A 17095-nucleotide genomic window follows, 5' to 3' on the forward strand; every position below is an offset into this window, starting at 1 on the left:
TCCAGTACATTATATAGAATAATTAATGGTGGCATCATGAAGAAAAAATTGTCCCGCAAAAATTAAGACCTCATATGACTCTGGGAGCGGAGAAATAAAAAAGTTATGGGGTTTAGAAGGAGGGGAGTCAAAAACGAAAAACGAAAATCAAAAAATGCCATCGGCGGGAAGGGGTTAATAGTCCCACAGTGGGGAAATTTCAGTATGTTACAGTAGCATAGTAATACAGATACAGGATAATACACAGTAATATATTACAGAAGTAGACACATATGCTGAGAAGAAAAGATATACTAGGAGTCCATAGCAGCTAAGGAACGGACGAGAAAGAAGGAAGACTTCATGGTCATCGTCATAATCATAATCATTAGTTCTCTGTGCGGAGTGATCTTCGCTTGGTCTGATGTAGATTATACAGCCTGGTCGCGGTTGGAAGGAAGGACCTGCGATAGCGCTCCTTCTCACACTTGGGGAGAAGCAGACGGTCACTTACAGTGCTGCTAAGTCCCATCAAGGTCTCATACATGGGGTGGGATTTGTTCTCCCGCATGGAGGTCACCACAGACAGTATCCTTCTGTCACCCACCACCTGTACTGGGTCCAAGGGGCTCCCCAGGACAGAGCTGGCCCTCCTGATCAGCCTGTCAAGTCTATTTCTGTCCCTGGTTGATATACTGCTCCCCCAGCAGGCCACACCGAAAAAGATGGCTGAAGCAACCACAGAGTTGAACAAGGCCCTAAGAAGTGTCCCCTGGACACCGAAAGCCCTCAGCCTCCTGAGCAGGTAGAATCTGCTGTGGCCCTTTCTGTGCAGCGCCTCCAGGTGATCAGCTCAGTCTAGTTTATTATTGAGGAGCACGCCCAGATACTTATAGGTCCTGACTATCTCAATGCATGTTCCTTGGATCTCCACCGGGGTTGGAGCACCTCTCCGTTTACTAAAGTCCACCACCATCTCCTTGGTCAACAAAATCCCAGTTTAAATCTCTGTATTCCCTATCGTCGCCATCAGTGATAAGGCCTACTATAGCAGAGTCATCGGAGTACTTCTGTAAGTAACAGCTGGATGAGTTGTGCCTAAAGTCAGCAGTGCACAGTGTGAAGAGAAATGGAGCAAGAACTGTACCTTGTGGTGCCCCCATACTACAGATCAATGTCAGACACACAGTCCCGGGCTCTCACATACTGAGGGCGGTTTGTCAGGTAGTCTAGGATCCAGTTGGACAGGTGATGGTCCACACCATCAAGGTTCAGCTTTTCCCTCAGTAGCCCTGGCTGAATGGTATTGAATGCACTGGAGAAGTCAAAGAACATTATTCTCACAGTGTTCCCAGGTTTCTCTAGGTGTGAGAGAGCTCTGTGAAGAAGGTGGATGATGGCGTCATCTACCCCAATGCCCGGCCGATAGGCAAACTGGAGGGGGTCCAGAGCGGGGCACACTAGAGGGCGTAGGTGTGTCAGGACCAGTCTCTAGGACCTTCATCAGGTGGGATGTCCATCGGGTTGGGTTTCTTTGGGACTGGTACCACGCAAGATGTTTTCCACAGTCGAGGTACCACTCCCAGCTTTAGACTCATATTGTACATGTGCGTAATAATACCACCTAGCTGGTCACTGCACATTTTAAGAACTCTTGCGCTTCTACCATCAGGTCCTCCGGCCTTGTCTGCTTTGGGTAGCACAATACTTGGTAGCACAACCTTTAGACAAAATAACTGCGAACAACCGCTTCCGGTAACCATCAATGAGTTTCTTACAATGCTGTGCTGGAATTTTAGACCATTTTAGACCAAACTGCTCCAGGTCCCTGAGATTTGAAGGGTGCCTTCTCCAAACTGCCGTTTTGAGATCTCTCCACAGGTGTTCTATGGGATTCAGGTCTGGACTCATTGCTGGCCACTTTAGAAGTCTCCAGTGCTTTCTCTCAAACCATTTTCTAGTGTTTTTTGAAGTGTGTTTTGGGTCATTGTCCTGCTGGAAGACCCATGACCTCTGAGGGAGATCCAGCTTTCTCACACTGGGCCCTACATTATGCTGCAAAATTTGTTGGTAGCCTTCAGACTTCATAATGCCATGCACACGGTCAAGCAGTCCAGTGCCAAAGGCAGCAAAGCAACCCCAAAACATCAGGGAACCTCCGCCATGTTTGACTGTAGGGACCGTGTTCTTTTCTTTGAAGGCCTCTTTTTTTTTTCCTGTAAACTATGTTGATGCCTTTTCCCAAAAAGCTCTACTTTTGTCTCATCTGACCTGAGAACATTCTTCCAAAATGTTTTTTGGCTTTCTCAGGTAAGTTTTTGGCAAACTCTAGCCTGGCTTTTTTATGTGTCTGGGTAAGAAGTTGGGGTCTTCCTGGGTATCCTACCATACAGTCCCTTTTCATTCAGACACCAACGGGTTGACACTGTTGTACCCTTGGACTGCAGGGCAGCTTAAACTTGTTTGGATGTTAGTCGAGGTTCTTTATCCACCATCCGCACAATCTTACGTTGAAATCTCTCGTCAATTTTTCTTTTCCGTCCACATCTAGGGAGGTTAGCCACAGTGCCATGAGCTTTAAACTTCTTGATGACACTGCGCACGGTAGACACAGGAACATTCAGGTCTTTGGAGATGACTTGTAGCCTTGAGATTGCTCATGCTTCCTCACAATTTAGCTTCTCAAGTCCTCAGACAGTTCTTTGCTCTTCTTTCTTTTCTCCATGGTCAATGTGGTACACACAAGGACACTGGACAGAGGTTGAGTCAACTTTAATCCATTTCAACTGGCTGCAAGTGTGATTTAGTTATTGCCACCACCTGTTAGGGGGCAGAGGAGCAGAATAGCAGCATCGCTCCTGCCGCTGCTGGCTTTCTACAGGGCAGGAGCGTAGCAATGTCGCAGCCCCGGCACCTGTGCCGCGTCTAACCCTCCCCGGCACCCGCCTTTCTATTACAACGGATGCCAGGTCTGTAATGGAAACTGGACTGGCTGCCATAGCAACTGGACTTCCGCTATACACGGAGTCCCGAAGCTAATGCCCGCAATCAGAAGGTCATTGCTATAATAACATTGCGGCTAGTCTATAACCTTCCATAATAGTAATATACAGATATAAAGAATGTCCCATAGACAGCAATACAGTTGTATTGCCGTCTATGGGACTTGCAATAAAATAGTTAAACTAAAAAGCTTTAAAAATATATAATAAAAAAATAAAATAAATAAAAGTTCTAAATCACCTCCTTTCCCTAGAATACATATAAAAGTAGAAAATTACTGTGAAACACATACACATTGAGTATCCCTGGTAATGCCCGGTCTACTAATAGTTTTTCTGTATGGTGAACGTCAAAATCAAATGTGCCAAACCACCGGGGTTTTTTTCACAGTTTTGCCACTGATTTTAATTAAACGTGATCTAAGCAATAGACATTCTCCAAAATGGTATAACTAAAAAGTACATTTGGCCCTGCAAAAAAAATGCTCTATGCGTCCCCGTACAGCTGCAGGGTCACCTGTCAATGTCATGCCAGCTGTTGCAAAACTACAACTCCCATATATTAAATATTTTACCATTTTTGCTTGAATTTTTTTCCCCCATTTTCCTCCTCTAAAACCTAGGTGCGTCTTTTAGTCCGAAAATAGGATATAAAATTGAGCTGACATTTTATAAAAATTATACTTGTTTCACTCATTACCAATTTTACATTTTTTATGCAATGTCAATTTATGACAACAGGAAGTGCAGCCACACTCGCTTATTAACCCCTTAGCGACCTTTGACGTACTATTACGTCATGGACGCGAGGTACTTCGCGCACCATGAAGTAATATTACGTCATGGTGATTCCGCCCGCTCACTAGCTGAGCGGGCGGAATCGGAACTGAGTGATAGCTGTTACTGACAGCTATCACCCTTTTCCATAACCTCCGGTCGGTACTTTTACCGATCGGAGGTTTTAACCCTTTGATTGCGATGGTCAAACATGACCACCGCAAACAAAGGGTGCCGCGATCTCTCCCCCCCCCCCCCCCGCCGGCACCCCCCCGGACCGAGATCGGGGGGTGCCGGTATCTGTAGTACGTAGTCTGGGGTCTGGTTAGTGACCCCAGACAGCCCTGAGCACTCACTTACTTACCTGGTGCTCCCGGCGTCTTCTGGAAGTGAGCTGTCCCGTCCGCACAGCTCACTTCCTGTGTCTAGAGTGAGACACGTGCAGGCTGTCACTGCAGCCTGTGTCTCAGTCTAGAGTAGAGAATCAGTGATGCAATCTTCACTGATCCATGTGTCCCATAGACACAAGAACAAGTAAAAAAAAAAAGTGTAAAAAAAAAAAAAAAAAGTATTTGAAAACAATTAATAAAGTTATAAAGTCCCAAAAATCCCTTTTTTCTATAAATAATGAATTATGTAAAAAAAACACAAAAAATTAATAAAAACAATACATATTTGGTATTGTCGTGTCCGTAACAACCTGTACAACAAAACTGAAACAATATTTAATGTACACAGTGAACGGCGGTAAAAAATAACGGAAAAAACCCGCCGGAAGTAGTGATTTTTCGCCATCTCACCTTACAAAATGTGCTATAAAAAGTGATCAAAAAGTCATATGCACCCCAAAATAGTACCAATAAAATGCACAGGTTGTCCCGCAAAAAATAAGCCCTCAACCAACACTGTCAAGCGAAAAATAAAAATGTTACGCCTCTCAGAAGATGGCGATGCAAAAATCACTGATTTATGTCCCCAAATGTGTTTTTGTTCTGCAGACTTAGTATCGCATAAAAAAATAACATAAATGAGGTATCGCCGTAACCGTACCAACCCGCAGAATAAAGGTCACATGTTACTTATACTGTACGCTGCATGGCGAAAAATGTAAAAGGTAAAACTCAATACCAGAATTGATTTTTTCTCTTTTAAATCCAGCAAAAAAAAAGTTAATAAAATGTAATCAGTAAGTTTTAGGCACCCCAAGATGGTGTCATTACAAAATACATCGTATCCCGCAAACAACAAGCCCTTATATGGCCACGTCAGCAGAAAAATAAAGAAAATATAGCCTCTACCAATGTAAAGACAAAATCACGCAAAATCGCCAAATCATTAGAACACAACTGGGTGCGGCAGGCAGGGAATGTATAAGCTGTGCAAGCGAATATCAGGGGACACCCTATATTTACAGCTTATGAGGGAAAATATACCAGAAGTGACCCCCAAAGTGACCCCAGTGTGACTCCCCCAATCATAGGAGCTACTGGGGGTACAGTAGGGAATTTAGTGTCTGCAATGTCCTCCGCACCGCTTATATATTCCCTCTTTGCCATCCGCTGTGCAGTCACGTCCGGGATACTAATACTACACTACACCCCCTGATAAATTCTTTTAGGGGTGCAGTTTTCAAACTGCGGTCACTCCTTTGGGGAATCCACTTTTCTGGTACCTTACAGGCTCTACAAACATGACATGGCGTCTAGATACCAAACATCTGAATCTGTACTCCAAAAGCCGCATCGCGCTCCTTCCCTTCTGCCCCCTGCTGTGCGCCCAAACTGCAGTGTATGCCACATGTATGACACTGGTGTAACCGGGGTAATGTCATATGTGAGTATAAACTGATATTAGGGCACATGTATGACACTGGTGTACCCCGGATAACGTACGTAATGTCATATGTGGGTATAAACTGATATTAGGGCCCAGCCAGACACAGAAGGGAAGAAGGTTATTTGGTTTTTGGAGCACAGACTTAGACGGTTTGGTTTTTGGATGCCATGGCACTTTTGCAGAGACTCTAAAATTTCCCCTACAAAATGGGGTCACTTCTTGGGGAATTCCAGTTTACTGGCACCTCCAGGGCTCTGCAAAAACAACATGGCACCCAGAAAGTCCCTCTAAATCTGTACCCCAAAAGCTATAAAGCGCAGTGCTCCTTCCCTTCTGAGCCCTGCTGTGCACCCAAGCAGCAGTTTATACCCACATATATAATTTTTTTGCCCCTCGGGATCGCCCACTTAATAGTTTTAGGAGTGCAGGTCTCTGACAATACAAAGTGGGTGCAATGCATTGGATACCAAAATGGCATATTTCTTTAAAAATTTCAAATTTTGGGAAGCATTTTTAGTCTCAAAATCATAATACCACTTGATACATTCCTTGATGGGTGTAGTTTCTAAAATGGGGTCACTTTTGAGGGGTTTCTATTGTATTGATACTTTAGGGGCTCAGCAAATCCGACATGGCACCTCAAAACTATTCCAGCAATATATGCCCTCCAAAATCCAAATAGCGCTCTTTCCATTCTGAGCCCCAACATGTACCCATACAGCAGATTATGATCCCATATGGGGTATTGCCGTGTTCAGGGGAAATTGTGTAACAAACTGTGGGGGGCTCTTAATTCTCTAAGTACTTGCAAAAATTAAAAATATGGCGCTAAATGGACGATTTATTGGAAAAAAAGTAATTTTTCATTTTCACATCTCAATGGTAAAAAAATCTGTGAAACACCTGTAGGGTCCAAGTGCTCACTAAACCCCTTGATAAATTCATTGAGGGGTCTAGTTTTCAAAATGGGGTCGTTTTTGGGGGGGGGGGGTTTCCACTGTTCTAGCACTTCAGGGGCTCTCCAAATGCAACATGGTGCCTGAAACAGATTTCAGCTAAATTTGCCCTCCAAAATCCCAATAGCGATCCTTCAGCTCTGGACTTTACAGTGTGCCCATACATCACTTTACATCCACATGTGGGGCATTTCTGTAGTTGGGGCAAAGTGCTTGACAATTTGTGGGGTGCATTTTCTTTTTTAACCCGTTGTGGAAATGCATAATTTGGGGTTAAAAGCTACATTTTATAGCAAAAAATGTCACTTTTCCTTTTGTTGGGCCAATTCTGTTACACTCCTGTAAGGTCAAAGGGCTCACTAAACCCCTTGGTAAATTCCTTGAGGGGTATAGTTTCCAAAATGGGGTGACATTTTGGGGGTTTCCACTGTTTTGACACATTGGGGGCTCTGCAAAAGGGACATGGTGCCTGAAAAGTATTCTAGTAAAATCTGGCCTACAAAATCCAATTAGCGCTCTATCCGTTCTGAGAGCGACCGTGTGCCCGTACATTAGGGTACCTGCACATATGGGGTATTGTCGTGTTCGGGAGAAATTGTGTAACAAAATGTGGGGTGCAGTTTCTCCTTTAACCCTTTGTGAAGATGAAAAATTTGGGGCTACAGTGACATTTTATTATAAAAAAAGTAATTTTTCATTTTCACATCTCAATGGTAAAAAAATCTGTGAAACACCTGTAGGGTCCAAGTGCTCACTATACCCCTTGATAAATTCCTTGAGGGGTCTAGTTTCCAAAATGGGGTGACATTTTGGGGTTTTCCACTGTCTTGGCACCTTGGGGGCTTTGCAATCGGGGCATGGCGCCTGAAAAATATTCTAGCAAAATCTGGCCTACAAAATCCAATTAGTGCTCCATCCGTTCTGAGAGCGACCGTGTGCCCGTACATTAGGGTACCAGCACATATGGGGTATTGTCGTGTTCGGGAGAAATTGTGTAACAAAATGTGGGGTGCAGTTTCTCCTTTAAACCTTAGTAAATGTGTAAATTCTAGGGCTAAATGAATATATTAGTGACAGAAATTGAAAAATGTAAATTTGACCTCCATTTTGTTTTAATTGTTGTGAAATGCTGAAAGGGTTAAGAAACTTTCTAACTGCTGTTTTAGATTCTTTCAGGAGTGCAGTTTTTAGAATGGGGTGACTTTTGGGGGGTTTTATTAGCGAGGCCTTTCAAGTTCCCTTCAGAACTGAACTGGTCCCTTGAAAAATGTGTTTTGGAAATTTTCTTGAAAATTTGGAAAATTACTGCTTGACTTGTAAGCCTTATAATATCTGAAAAAAATGAAAGGGTGCTTAAAATTCGATTGCTACATAAATCAGAGACATGGTTAATTATATTTATGAAAAAATTCGGGTAGTATGACTTTCTATTTCAAAGGCTTGCAATTTCAAAGTTTGAAAACTGCATTTTTTTCAAAATTTTCACCAAATTTCCTATTTTTTCATAATTAAAGACAAAACATATCAACAAAAATTTACTACTGACATGAAGTACAATGTGTTACGAAAAAACAATCTCAGAATCACTTGTGTAAGTTAAAGCGTCTCAAAGTTATCGCCATTTAAAGTAACACATGTCAGATTTGAAAAAAGAGGCCTGGTCCTTAAGTCACTTTTGGGCTGTGTCTCTAAGGGGTTAAATTGAAATTACTTAAAAACTTCCATTTAAGGCACTAGAAAAGATGTGGTTCCTGTTGTCACATTTAAGAAATAGAATGACAGCAAAGGCTATCAGTGATATTTTTTTGCACTGCATTTATGATCATGCTGAGGTGTATACTTACCTCTGGGTATTTTATATCCTGTCTCACCAGGTTTTCTCAGATTCCTTAGTATGTGGTCAGAATAAATATTGATAACCATTCCACAGATGAATAGAAATAAACCTGCAAACCGGGAATAAAAGCAATGTCGTGTTTAGGCACACTGTCTATATACAGTAAAGTTTAAATAAACTTTTGCTGTTTGTCAAGCTCCTTAGTGAGGATAAATGATGTGGTGTCAAGAAGGTAGTCACTGACAAGTCTCAGTAGAATATATTATTACTGTGTTCAGTCAATAAATTAGTAAAGTGCTGCAGTTTGAGAACTACACCAAACAGAACCATGTATCTCAGCTTCCAAGACCCAGGTGCTACTATAGCATCTGCTAACAAGAATAAAGCAATGTACTAAGGTTAGTAGATGCAGATTTGTCATTTTCCCAGTGAATGTGATATAAGGAGTATCAGAATAAATAACTGAAGTCACACCTGTCTTTTTGAGTTTCAGGGCAGAGTTACACCTTAAGTAAATCCAAATATAACTGCATTAAATATTTTATCCACACCCAAAATATGTTGGTACATTTAATTACATATTATAAGGAGCAGAATAATATAAGTCACAATAATAAATCATTTACTTGACTTGTATCTTCTCGGCACACTAATTCAATACACAGACACATTAACAATAGAACCGAAAAATTCCTCTTAAATTAATGTGTGTATGGACACCCCCATGAAAAACCATGGCACTAAATAAATCAGTTATAGAAATACACTTAGTACTGTTTCTACAGAAAACTCCAGCTGGTATTAAAACACAGGCAATTCTCCTGAGAAAAGGGTACACAAATGACATCTTTTTTAAAGCAGGGGTGTATAAGGGGAGTCACTGAGTAACCAAAGAACTACTTCCCTTAGGGCAGAGGTAAAGAACCCCAGCTCTCCGAATGCTGTGAAACTACAACTTCCAACATTCTCCATTCACTTCCATGGGAGTTCCAAGAACAGCAGAGCAAGTGTGCATGCTGGGAGTTGTAGCTTTGCAACAGCTGGAGAGCCATGGTTGAGATTTTTGCAGGTAGATTTTGAAGCAGAATTTGCCTCAAAATCCACCTGCAAAAATGTCTCCCATTCATTTCAGTGGGAGTCACTAGCTTCTTTTTCCAGCTAGTGGGAAAAAGAAACGGCATGCCCTATCTTCACGCGGATTCCGCCTCTAAATCAGCCACGGCTCGAGACACCCTCTCACCCATTCATTTGGGCCTAAATCAGAAATGGGATGCCAAAGCACTGCAAAAGGTTTCCCCAGTGTGAACTTACCCTTAGTATAGAGCAAGTCTACTCAACCACTTTTAGTAAAGATGTACGCCAACATGTAAAGGTCCGAGATGAATAGTAGCTGAACATGTCCAGTACTTTTACCAGTTACCATGGTTTAGGAAAAAAATTAGGAAAGGGGTTGTCCGGCATAAACTAAAACTTTAACACTAAGCCTAATTCTCCTCCTCCTGCCTAACTTCTAATTTCGTCCCTTTAAAAAAATAAAAAAATGTATATCTACCCATATGCCTGAAACGGGGAAACGGATCGTCACTGGATAACCAGAATATGGGTAAAAATACATTTTTGATAATTTATGTAATTTAGAAATTAGGCAGGGGAAGAGTGTTTAGATTAGTGAAGGAATTAGCTTTTATACCGAATAACGCCTTTAAAGGGGTTGTCCCATCACAAGGATCCTATCTATACTGCTTGTTAATGTGAGTGTAAGACTTTTCCTAAATACATTGCTTCAGCAAAACTGCTTTGTTTGTCCACTATATCACTTTATTCATTTTTTTTGACACATCCCTTGACTTATCTGGTCATAAGTCAAGTGATGTATCTGCTGCTCTGAGGGGGGAGGGAGGAGGGGCTAAGTGCACGGGAGCGAGCCTGGAGGGGAAGGGGGTGTAGTTTACCCTTTGGGGGGAAGGGGCCGCCAATACAGACTGTGCCGGCGTCTACACTCCCCGGCATCCACCTATTACAGCGGATGCCGGGGAGTGTAGACGACGGCACAGGTGCCTGTAACATCGCTATGTGCCTGCCCTGCATGAAGCCAGCAGCGGCAGGAGTGATGCTGCTATTCCAGAGGGGAGGTGGGTGGGGTGGGGTGGAGGAGCGGAATAACAGCAGCTCCTGCCGCTGCTGGCTTCATGCAGGGCAGGCACATAGCGATGTTGCAGGCATCTGTGCCGGCGTCTACACTCCCCGGCATCCGCCTCTCTATTACAGCGGATGCCAGGTCTGTAGTCGCACTGTGAAGGCTACACTGGTCTCACCATCTATGAGCGTGCACGCAGGGCCAGCGGCATCTCGCCGCTGGCTTTGCATATGTAAACCCCATCCACCAATGACGCAACAAAGCCAGAAGAAAGAAGAATTTACAGCAACGAAGACTGGTGAGTATGCGACGTGGGAATACCCCTTTAAACCTGGGACACATGGGGCAATGTTACATTTTGTTTTTTTGCTGGAGCCGCTTTCAGGAAGCACATTGCTGAATTTCCTTGATGGAATTTCTGCAGTTTGTCTGTCTTATGTGTGTCCCTAGAATTGTGGCTTTACAGGGACAGTTTTCTTCCTTGTGGAGGAGAGCTCTTCTTAATACCGTAAATAATACTTTGAAATATGTCTCTCACCTATGATAAATCTGGGGTCATGTGTCCAGTTGAGAGGAAGTCCAGCGTATTTGCATAGATAGCTGCTTTGGAGGTATCCATTGTAACAGCAGAAAATCAGCGCAAGCATAAATGAAGCTAATGGTGTAGGCTTTCCCCCACGAATCAGAAATGGGAATACAAGTGTGCTGTGAAGATACAAAGCAGATCATCCATACTATTAGACTTACCTGTGGCATAAAAATAAGACTCTACTGCTGGTATAAATTTAATAAGAAAAACAGCAGATACAAAGATGCAACAGATTCTTCACTGTTCACACTGGCATGATAGCCTCAGTTTACAAAAGACTTATGACAGGTACGCAATGTATATTATCATTGTCCTGTGGGACTACACCGTGTGCATTACCTGTAAAAGTTAAATCACTATGTGCATTATACCTGTGTATGAAGGTGATCCAATTATTTGCTGCTTAACCCCTTAGTGACCAGCCATTTTCAGGCTCTGATGGCCAAACCATTTTTTTTGCATATTTCCTTCATAACATGCCAAGTCCCATAGCCTTTTTTATTTTTCTGCCAATGTAAGTGTATTAACTCTTTTAATGGCTAATTTGCGGATCTCTCCAGCCCTGGGGCACATAACGGATAAGCTGACACTGAATTCAGCACAGTCGGATTTCTGGCGATATATAAAACCGCATATGCCTGAGGACGTGAAAGGTCGTCTTTAATAGAGAATTTACATTAGCCCTAATCATGTCACTTGAGTGAACTCTGCCTCAAACTATTTCAAATCGGTGGCAGTATCTGATTTTTCCTGCTAGTGAAAAAAAAAAAAAGTGTCGTACACGTTTTTTCAGCAGATTCCTGAAAAATGTACAGAATGTGAAGAACTTCCATTGATAGAAATAGAAGGCGGAAAAAACATTTTTCCTGCAGCAGTGCAATATACAGTGGCACTATTCTCCAAATTCCACTTCTAATTAAGTGAAAATCCACTTCAAATTCAGTCCCAAAATCTGCATTGGTTTTGTGAACCAGAAAAATGAGATTTTTGTGCTCACCATAAAATCCTTTTCTGGTTGTATTCATTGAGGAACACAGCACCATGGGATATCCTAAGGCATTCCCAGAGGGTGGGAATTACATGGCCATGCAAACAACCTGGTGCACAGCAGCTTGCAGAACTGTACAACCCAAGATGGCATCAGCAGAAGCCACAGAGAGGATCTGTAGAACCTGATGAAGGTAAGGACAGAGGCCCAGGTGGCAGCCTGCAGACCTGTGCAGCAGAAGCCTGATACAGGAGGCTCCAACTACTCTAGTGAAAAAAAAAAAAGTCAAACAGAGGCGATGGCCAGCCCTCATGCCAATAGGCCTTCCAGATAGATAGCATACTGAATTTATCGTATATGGAAGCCTTGGAAACAGCCAGGCTTGTAAGGTCCCACTGGAAGGTGGTGGACGAATGACAATCTTGTCCTTGTGAAGAGCAAGAAAAGGAGACTTCCAGGAGGCCAGTTCAGAGGCCCTGCACATGGAAGTATTGCCACCAGGAAAGCAACCTTCCAGGACAGAAAGTAAAGAGAGATCTTGCGCAAAGGCTCAAAAGGAGAAACCTGGAGAACCTCAGGGACAAGATTAAGGTCCCACAGGAGGATGGTAGGGAGGAGCACAGTGTTCCACTCCCTGCAGGAAGGACTTTACATGAGGCAGGAATAGAAAGGACAGAACTACAGAACTAGTCCCAAGGGAAGAGAGACCAAGTCTCTAATCCAGACCCGACTGGAGAAAAGTACAATTTGTCCCACAAACACTAACCACCTTATGTGTACAGTGCTCGGTGTACAGAAAAATAAACTTATGGGGTTTGGAAGACAGGAGTCAATGACGAAAACTGAAAAATACCTACGGTGGGAATGTTAAAGGAACTTCAAAGCAACCTGTGAAGTAGGTTGGGGAGGTGCCAAATAAAATAAATCTAAATGCATGCTGCTTAAAAAAAATAAAACATTCAGTTGCTTCAGCGAAGGCTGGTAAGGAACTGGTGAGCTATGTGAGTGATGTCACTTGTCACTCTTCAGCAATCACTAAGGTCACTGACCTGGTCTCAGTGGTCACCAAAGCAGCAGGACTTTCAAAGAGGCGTCAACACATGCCTGAAAAGACACCGGAGCACAGGGACAGGGGAGACTATCAGGGAAAAGGGTTGTCCCTGATAGATTACAAGGTGGAGTCTATCTTGACAGACAAGTGGGTGCGTTTGAAGCGTATGGATTTTATATCATTACAAGGAGGATAGTGCTCAGCCACAACACTGATATGGGGTTACTTTTCAGCAAAAGGACTCTACAGGGATAATACTTTTGAAGAACCGAAAGAGGGACAAAATGTGCATCGCACGCCGCGGAAAATTTAGCTCCACCCACTTTTGTTGACTGCCCATTCTCATTCATTTTTCATGTGCCCCCACACAGTATAATCCTCCTACAGTCACCCATAAATTATATGTCCACCTCCAAATCTCCCCGTTTAATGTCCCCCCAATCTTTACCTCGTTTCATATCGCCCCCCATCTCTTCCCATAGTTTCATGCCCATCCCTGCCCCCAGTTTCATGTCCCTCCATCTCTGCCCCCAGATTCATGTACCCCCATCTCTGCCCATAGTTTCATGTCCCCCCCATCTCTGCCCCCAGTTTCATGTCCCTCGATCTCTGCCCCCAGTTTCATGTCCCCCATCTCTGCCCATAGTTTCATGTCCCTCCATCTCTGCCCCCAGATTCATGTCCCCCCATCTCTGCCCATAGTTTCATGTCCCCCCATCTCCGCCCATAGTTTCATGTCCCCTCCCATCTCTGCCCCCCAGATTCATTTTCCCCCCATCTCTGCCCACAGTTTCATGTCCTCCCAACTCTGTCCCCAGATTCATGTCCCCCCTACTTTGCCCAGTTTCATGGGCCCCCTTCAGTATGTTCCACCTCAATGTTTAACACAAAAACCCACTTATACCTACCTTCCAACGTTCCTCCGGACGTTGAAACCGGGACATACCTCCCACCGACCGAGACAGGACACCAAATTCATGAATGTCCCGCAGAATTCGGGACAGTTGGGAGGTATGCTAATACCCCATATATAGCAGAGCTGGGTATGCTGTGCACATGAAGAGATGTAGCAGAGCTTTACTCTAGCTAACAACTGATGGTAAGTTTTTCAATAATATTCATACTGAGATACACATGATGATTATGCAAAGCAAAAATTAAATATACCGGGGCAAAGCAGGGTCCTCCAGGTCGTACTCATTTGGCCATTCTAATGTATTTTTTTTATAGCACAAATACTGCATGTGATCAATCTGATTACGATAATTGTGATTTGTTTTACATAATGGTGACCTATATTTAGACACTTTGGCAAGGTACTGGCAGAACTTTTCCACAGGTTTATTAGTCAATGTTAAGCATATGCGGAAGTCTCATAAATATGATGTAAGAGACAAGTAAATAAGGCTGGCACGATATGAGTTTATGTTCTGCAATCTTGGTCCAAAAGTACAACTCCCAGCATGGTCTGACAGTGTCAGTGGGTGTTGTAGTCCCACAGCATATACTGTGAAGCAAATCTGTACAGAGCAGGATACAAACGTGCAAGCTCAGCAGTCCTCACCGGTGTACGTAGTGACAGATGAAGGCCACCAGCAGAACCCTGGCAGGCGCCTCCACTTCTCTATGGACGAGTAGGTAATAAACTGGCACAGCTAAAGAAGGCAGCTCCTGGATGAACCAGGCCAAACGCACCGGCACCGGCGGCCCAAACACAGAACTGGAATAGCGCCCGTACGGCACACGGATAAACCTGAGCATTAGGAACGATAGGAGTCCCATGAGAACCATGACGAGGGACAGAAGCTGCAGCAAATACCGCTCATCATGGAGAACAAACAGCGACATTTCTCCTCACAGCTGCCGCCACTACTACTGAATGAAGCTGGCCACGGCCACCACACCAATCACCCTACACGCGCTACTAGGCAGCAGCCAATCAGCAGTGAGCAGGCGGCACCAGCTGACCAGAGGCCAACCAATCGTGGCACACTCACTGCTTCCTGAAAAGTGACAGCTACAGCCAATCAACGTGAAGCTTCCTAAACTGACCAGAGGCGGTGCTGTGCCGTGTGTGGGCACTCCACCATAGCCGAGTAGTAGCAGAATAAATGCTAGTGCCCATCTGCCAGTGTAATACCAAGTACGTTTACACACGCAGAATATACAGTGAGCGTCTTTTACTGGCATACACACACACTATACGTCCCCTTTTCTGCCCCGCAAACAGTAATTTGCCCCCATACAGTGCATTATTGCCCTCTTGATTGGTGATTGGCACCCACAGAACTGTCTCTCAGTCCAACAAATTTACTATAACTCATGCCAACTGTGCTTTGTAATGGCATCATTTAATGTTCTGTACTGGGTACCTGGAAAAAAATTTGGAATGGCGTGGAACTGGAAAGAAAACAGCTTTTTTGAGACTCTTAAAAACTGTTTTTATGGCATTAAGTTTGTAGCCAAAATGATACATATGATGCCAGATTTATTTAGGTTTTTTATGTTTTAAAGGGGGCTCTATCAGCAAAATCATGCTGATAGGCACTGCTAGAGTTATATTAACTACTCCCATTTTAAATTAAAACCCTAAAACCGAATATGATCAACTTACCCATCGTGCATGGTGGGCAGGCATTCAGGGTCCACCATCTTTTTCAGGCACGCCTCCTCTTCCAGCAATGTCCTCGGGTCCCGTCTAACTCGCGAACTGACAGATAAAAAAATGGCACGGGCGCAGTAGTAGAAGCAGCATGCTACTGCACATGCATCCACGCCATTTTTTAACAATGTCAGTTAGCTAGTTAGACGGGACCCAAGGAAATCGCTGGAAGAGGAAGCGTGGCTGAAGGAGACGGCGGACCCTGAATGCCCGCCCACTGTGCACGATGGGTTAGGGTTTTATTTTAAAACGGGGGGTAGTTTAATATAACTTTAGCAGTGCCTGAATAGCCTTTTTAAAGGCTATTCAAGCATATGTGGGGCTCTATCAGCAGGATTTTGCTGATAGAGCCCCTTTAACTCCTTAAAAATCCAAAACTGTGCAAAAGAATTCTCAAAATTCTAGGAGTTGCCATATTCTGGCACCTGTAAAGTTATATATTTCTGTGAAAGGGGCTGAATAAGGTGTCTTTTTGCATGGTCAGATGTACATTTTATTTATAACATTTTGGGGAATGTCTATTACCGTATTTTTCGGACTATAAGACGCACCTAGGTTTTAGAGGAAGAAAATAGGGGAAAAAAAATTTTGAAGCAAAAACTGGTAAAATATTTAATATATGGGAGTTGTAGTTTTGCAACAGCTGCAAGGCCACATTGACAGGTGACCCTGCAGCTGTACGGGGATGCATAGAGTGTTTTTTTTGCGGGGCCAGATGTACTTTTTAGTTATACCATTTTGGGGAATATCTATTGCTTAGATCACCTTTTATTGAAAAAAAAACCCGGTGGTTTATGACATATGATTTTCTACTTTTATATATTGTTATGTCAGTCCAGGTAGCTGCAACGGGGCTAAGGGATAGCAGTAGGGAATCTCGCCCTGCACTACTCCCACTAGCTATCCCGGTCCCTGCCTCACGGGTGTGGGTCGGCTGTACTCAGGCTAAGCCTGACCCCGACAGCTCCTCTCTCACTGATTCCGTAGGCCTAGAGGGAAGTGGGAGAAGGAATGCCCTATAAGACCTCTAGGGACTGGAGACTAAAGGAGGTCACCCCTAACGAACAAGTGAAGCTGCTACTGAAGGGACTGACAAGGGTGTGCGCTGACTAACAACACAAGCGGCACACAGGAAAAATGTGGGAAAGGATTCCCCCAAACCAATATGGGAAGGAACCATACACTAGGAAACAAACACAGGGAAACTGAGTAGAAATCAAAGGATAAGGCAATTCACTCACATAGTCAATTATACACAGAGGGAGGATTGGTGAACACAGA

At 43.6% G+C, this 17095-nt stretch overlaps 1 protein-coding gene across 1 annotated transcript in view; it reads right to left on the bottom strand.

Moving 5' to 3' along the window:
* The window catches only part of SRD5A1 (steroid 5 alpha-reductase 1), a 30361-nt gene extending 15361 nt beyond the window's left edge, over window positions 1-15000 (bottom strand). Inside the window, exons 1-3 of the mRNA XM_075271036.1 lie at window positions 14717-15000; window positions 11063-11229; window positions 8395-8496 (exon numbers count right to left, since the gene is read on the bottom strand). Coding sequence (XP_075127137.1) covers window positions 8395-8496; window positions 11063-11229; window positions 14717-15000 — 553 coding nt within the window. The remainder of the gene's footprint in view (window positions 1-8394; window positions 8497-11062; window positions 11230-14716) is intronic.
* Window positions 15001-17095: the final 2095 nt, after the last annotated feature.

Source organism: Leptodactylus fuscus, chromosome 4 (assembly GCF_031893055.1).
Source record: "Leptodactylus fuscus isolate aLepFus1 chromosome 4, aLepFus1.hap2, whole genome shotgun sequence".
NCBI lineage: Eukaryota > Metazoa > Chordata > Amphibia > Anura > Leptodactylidae > Leptodactylus > Leptodactylus fuscus.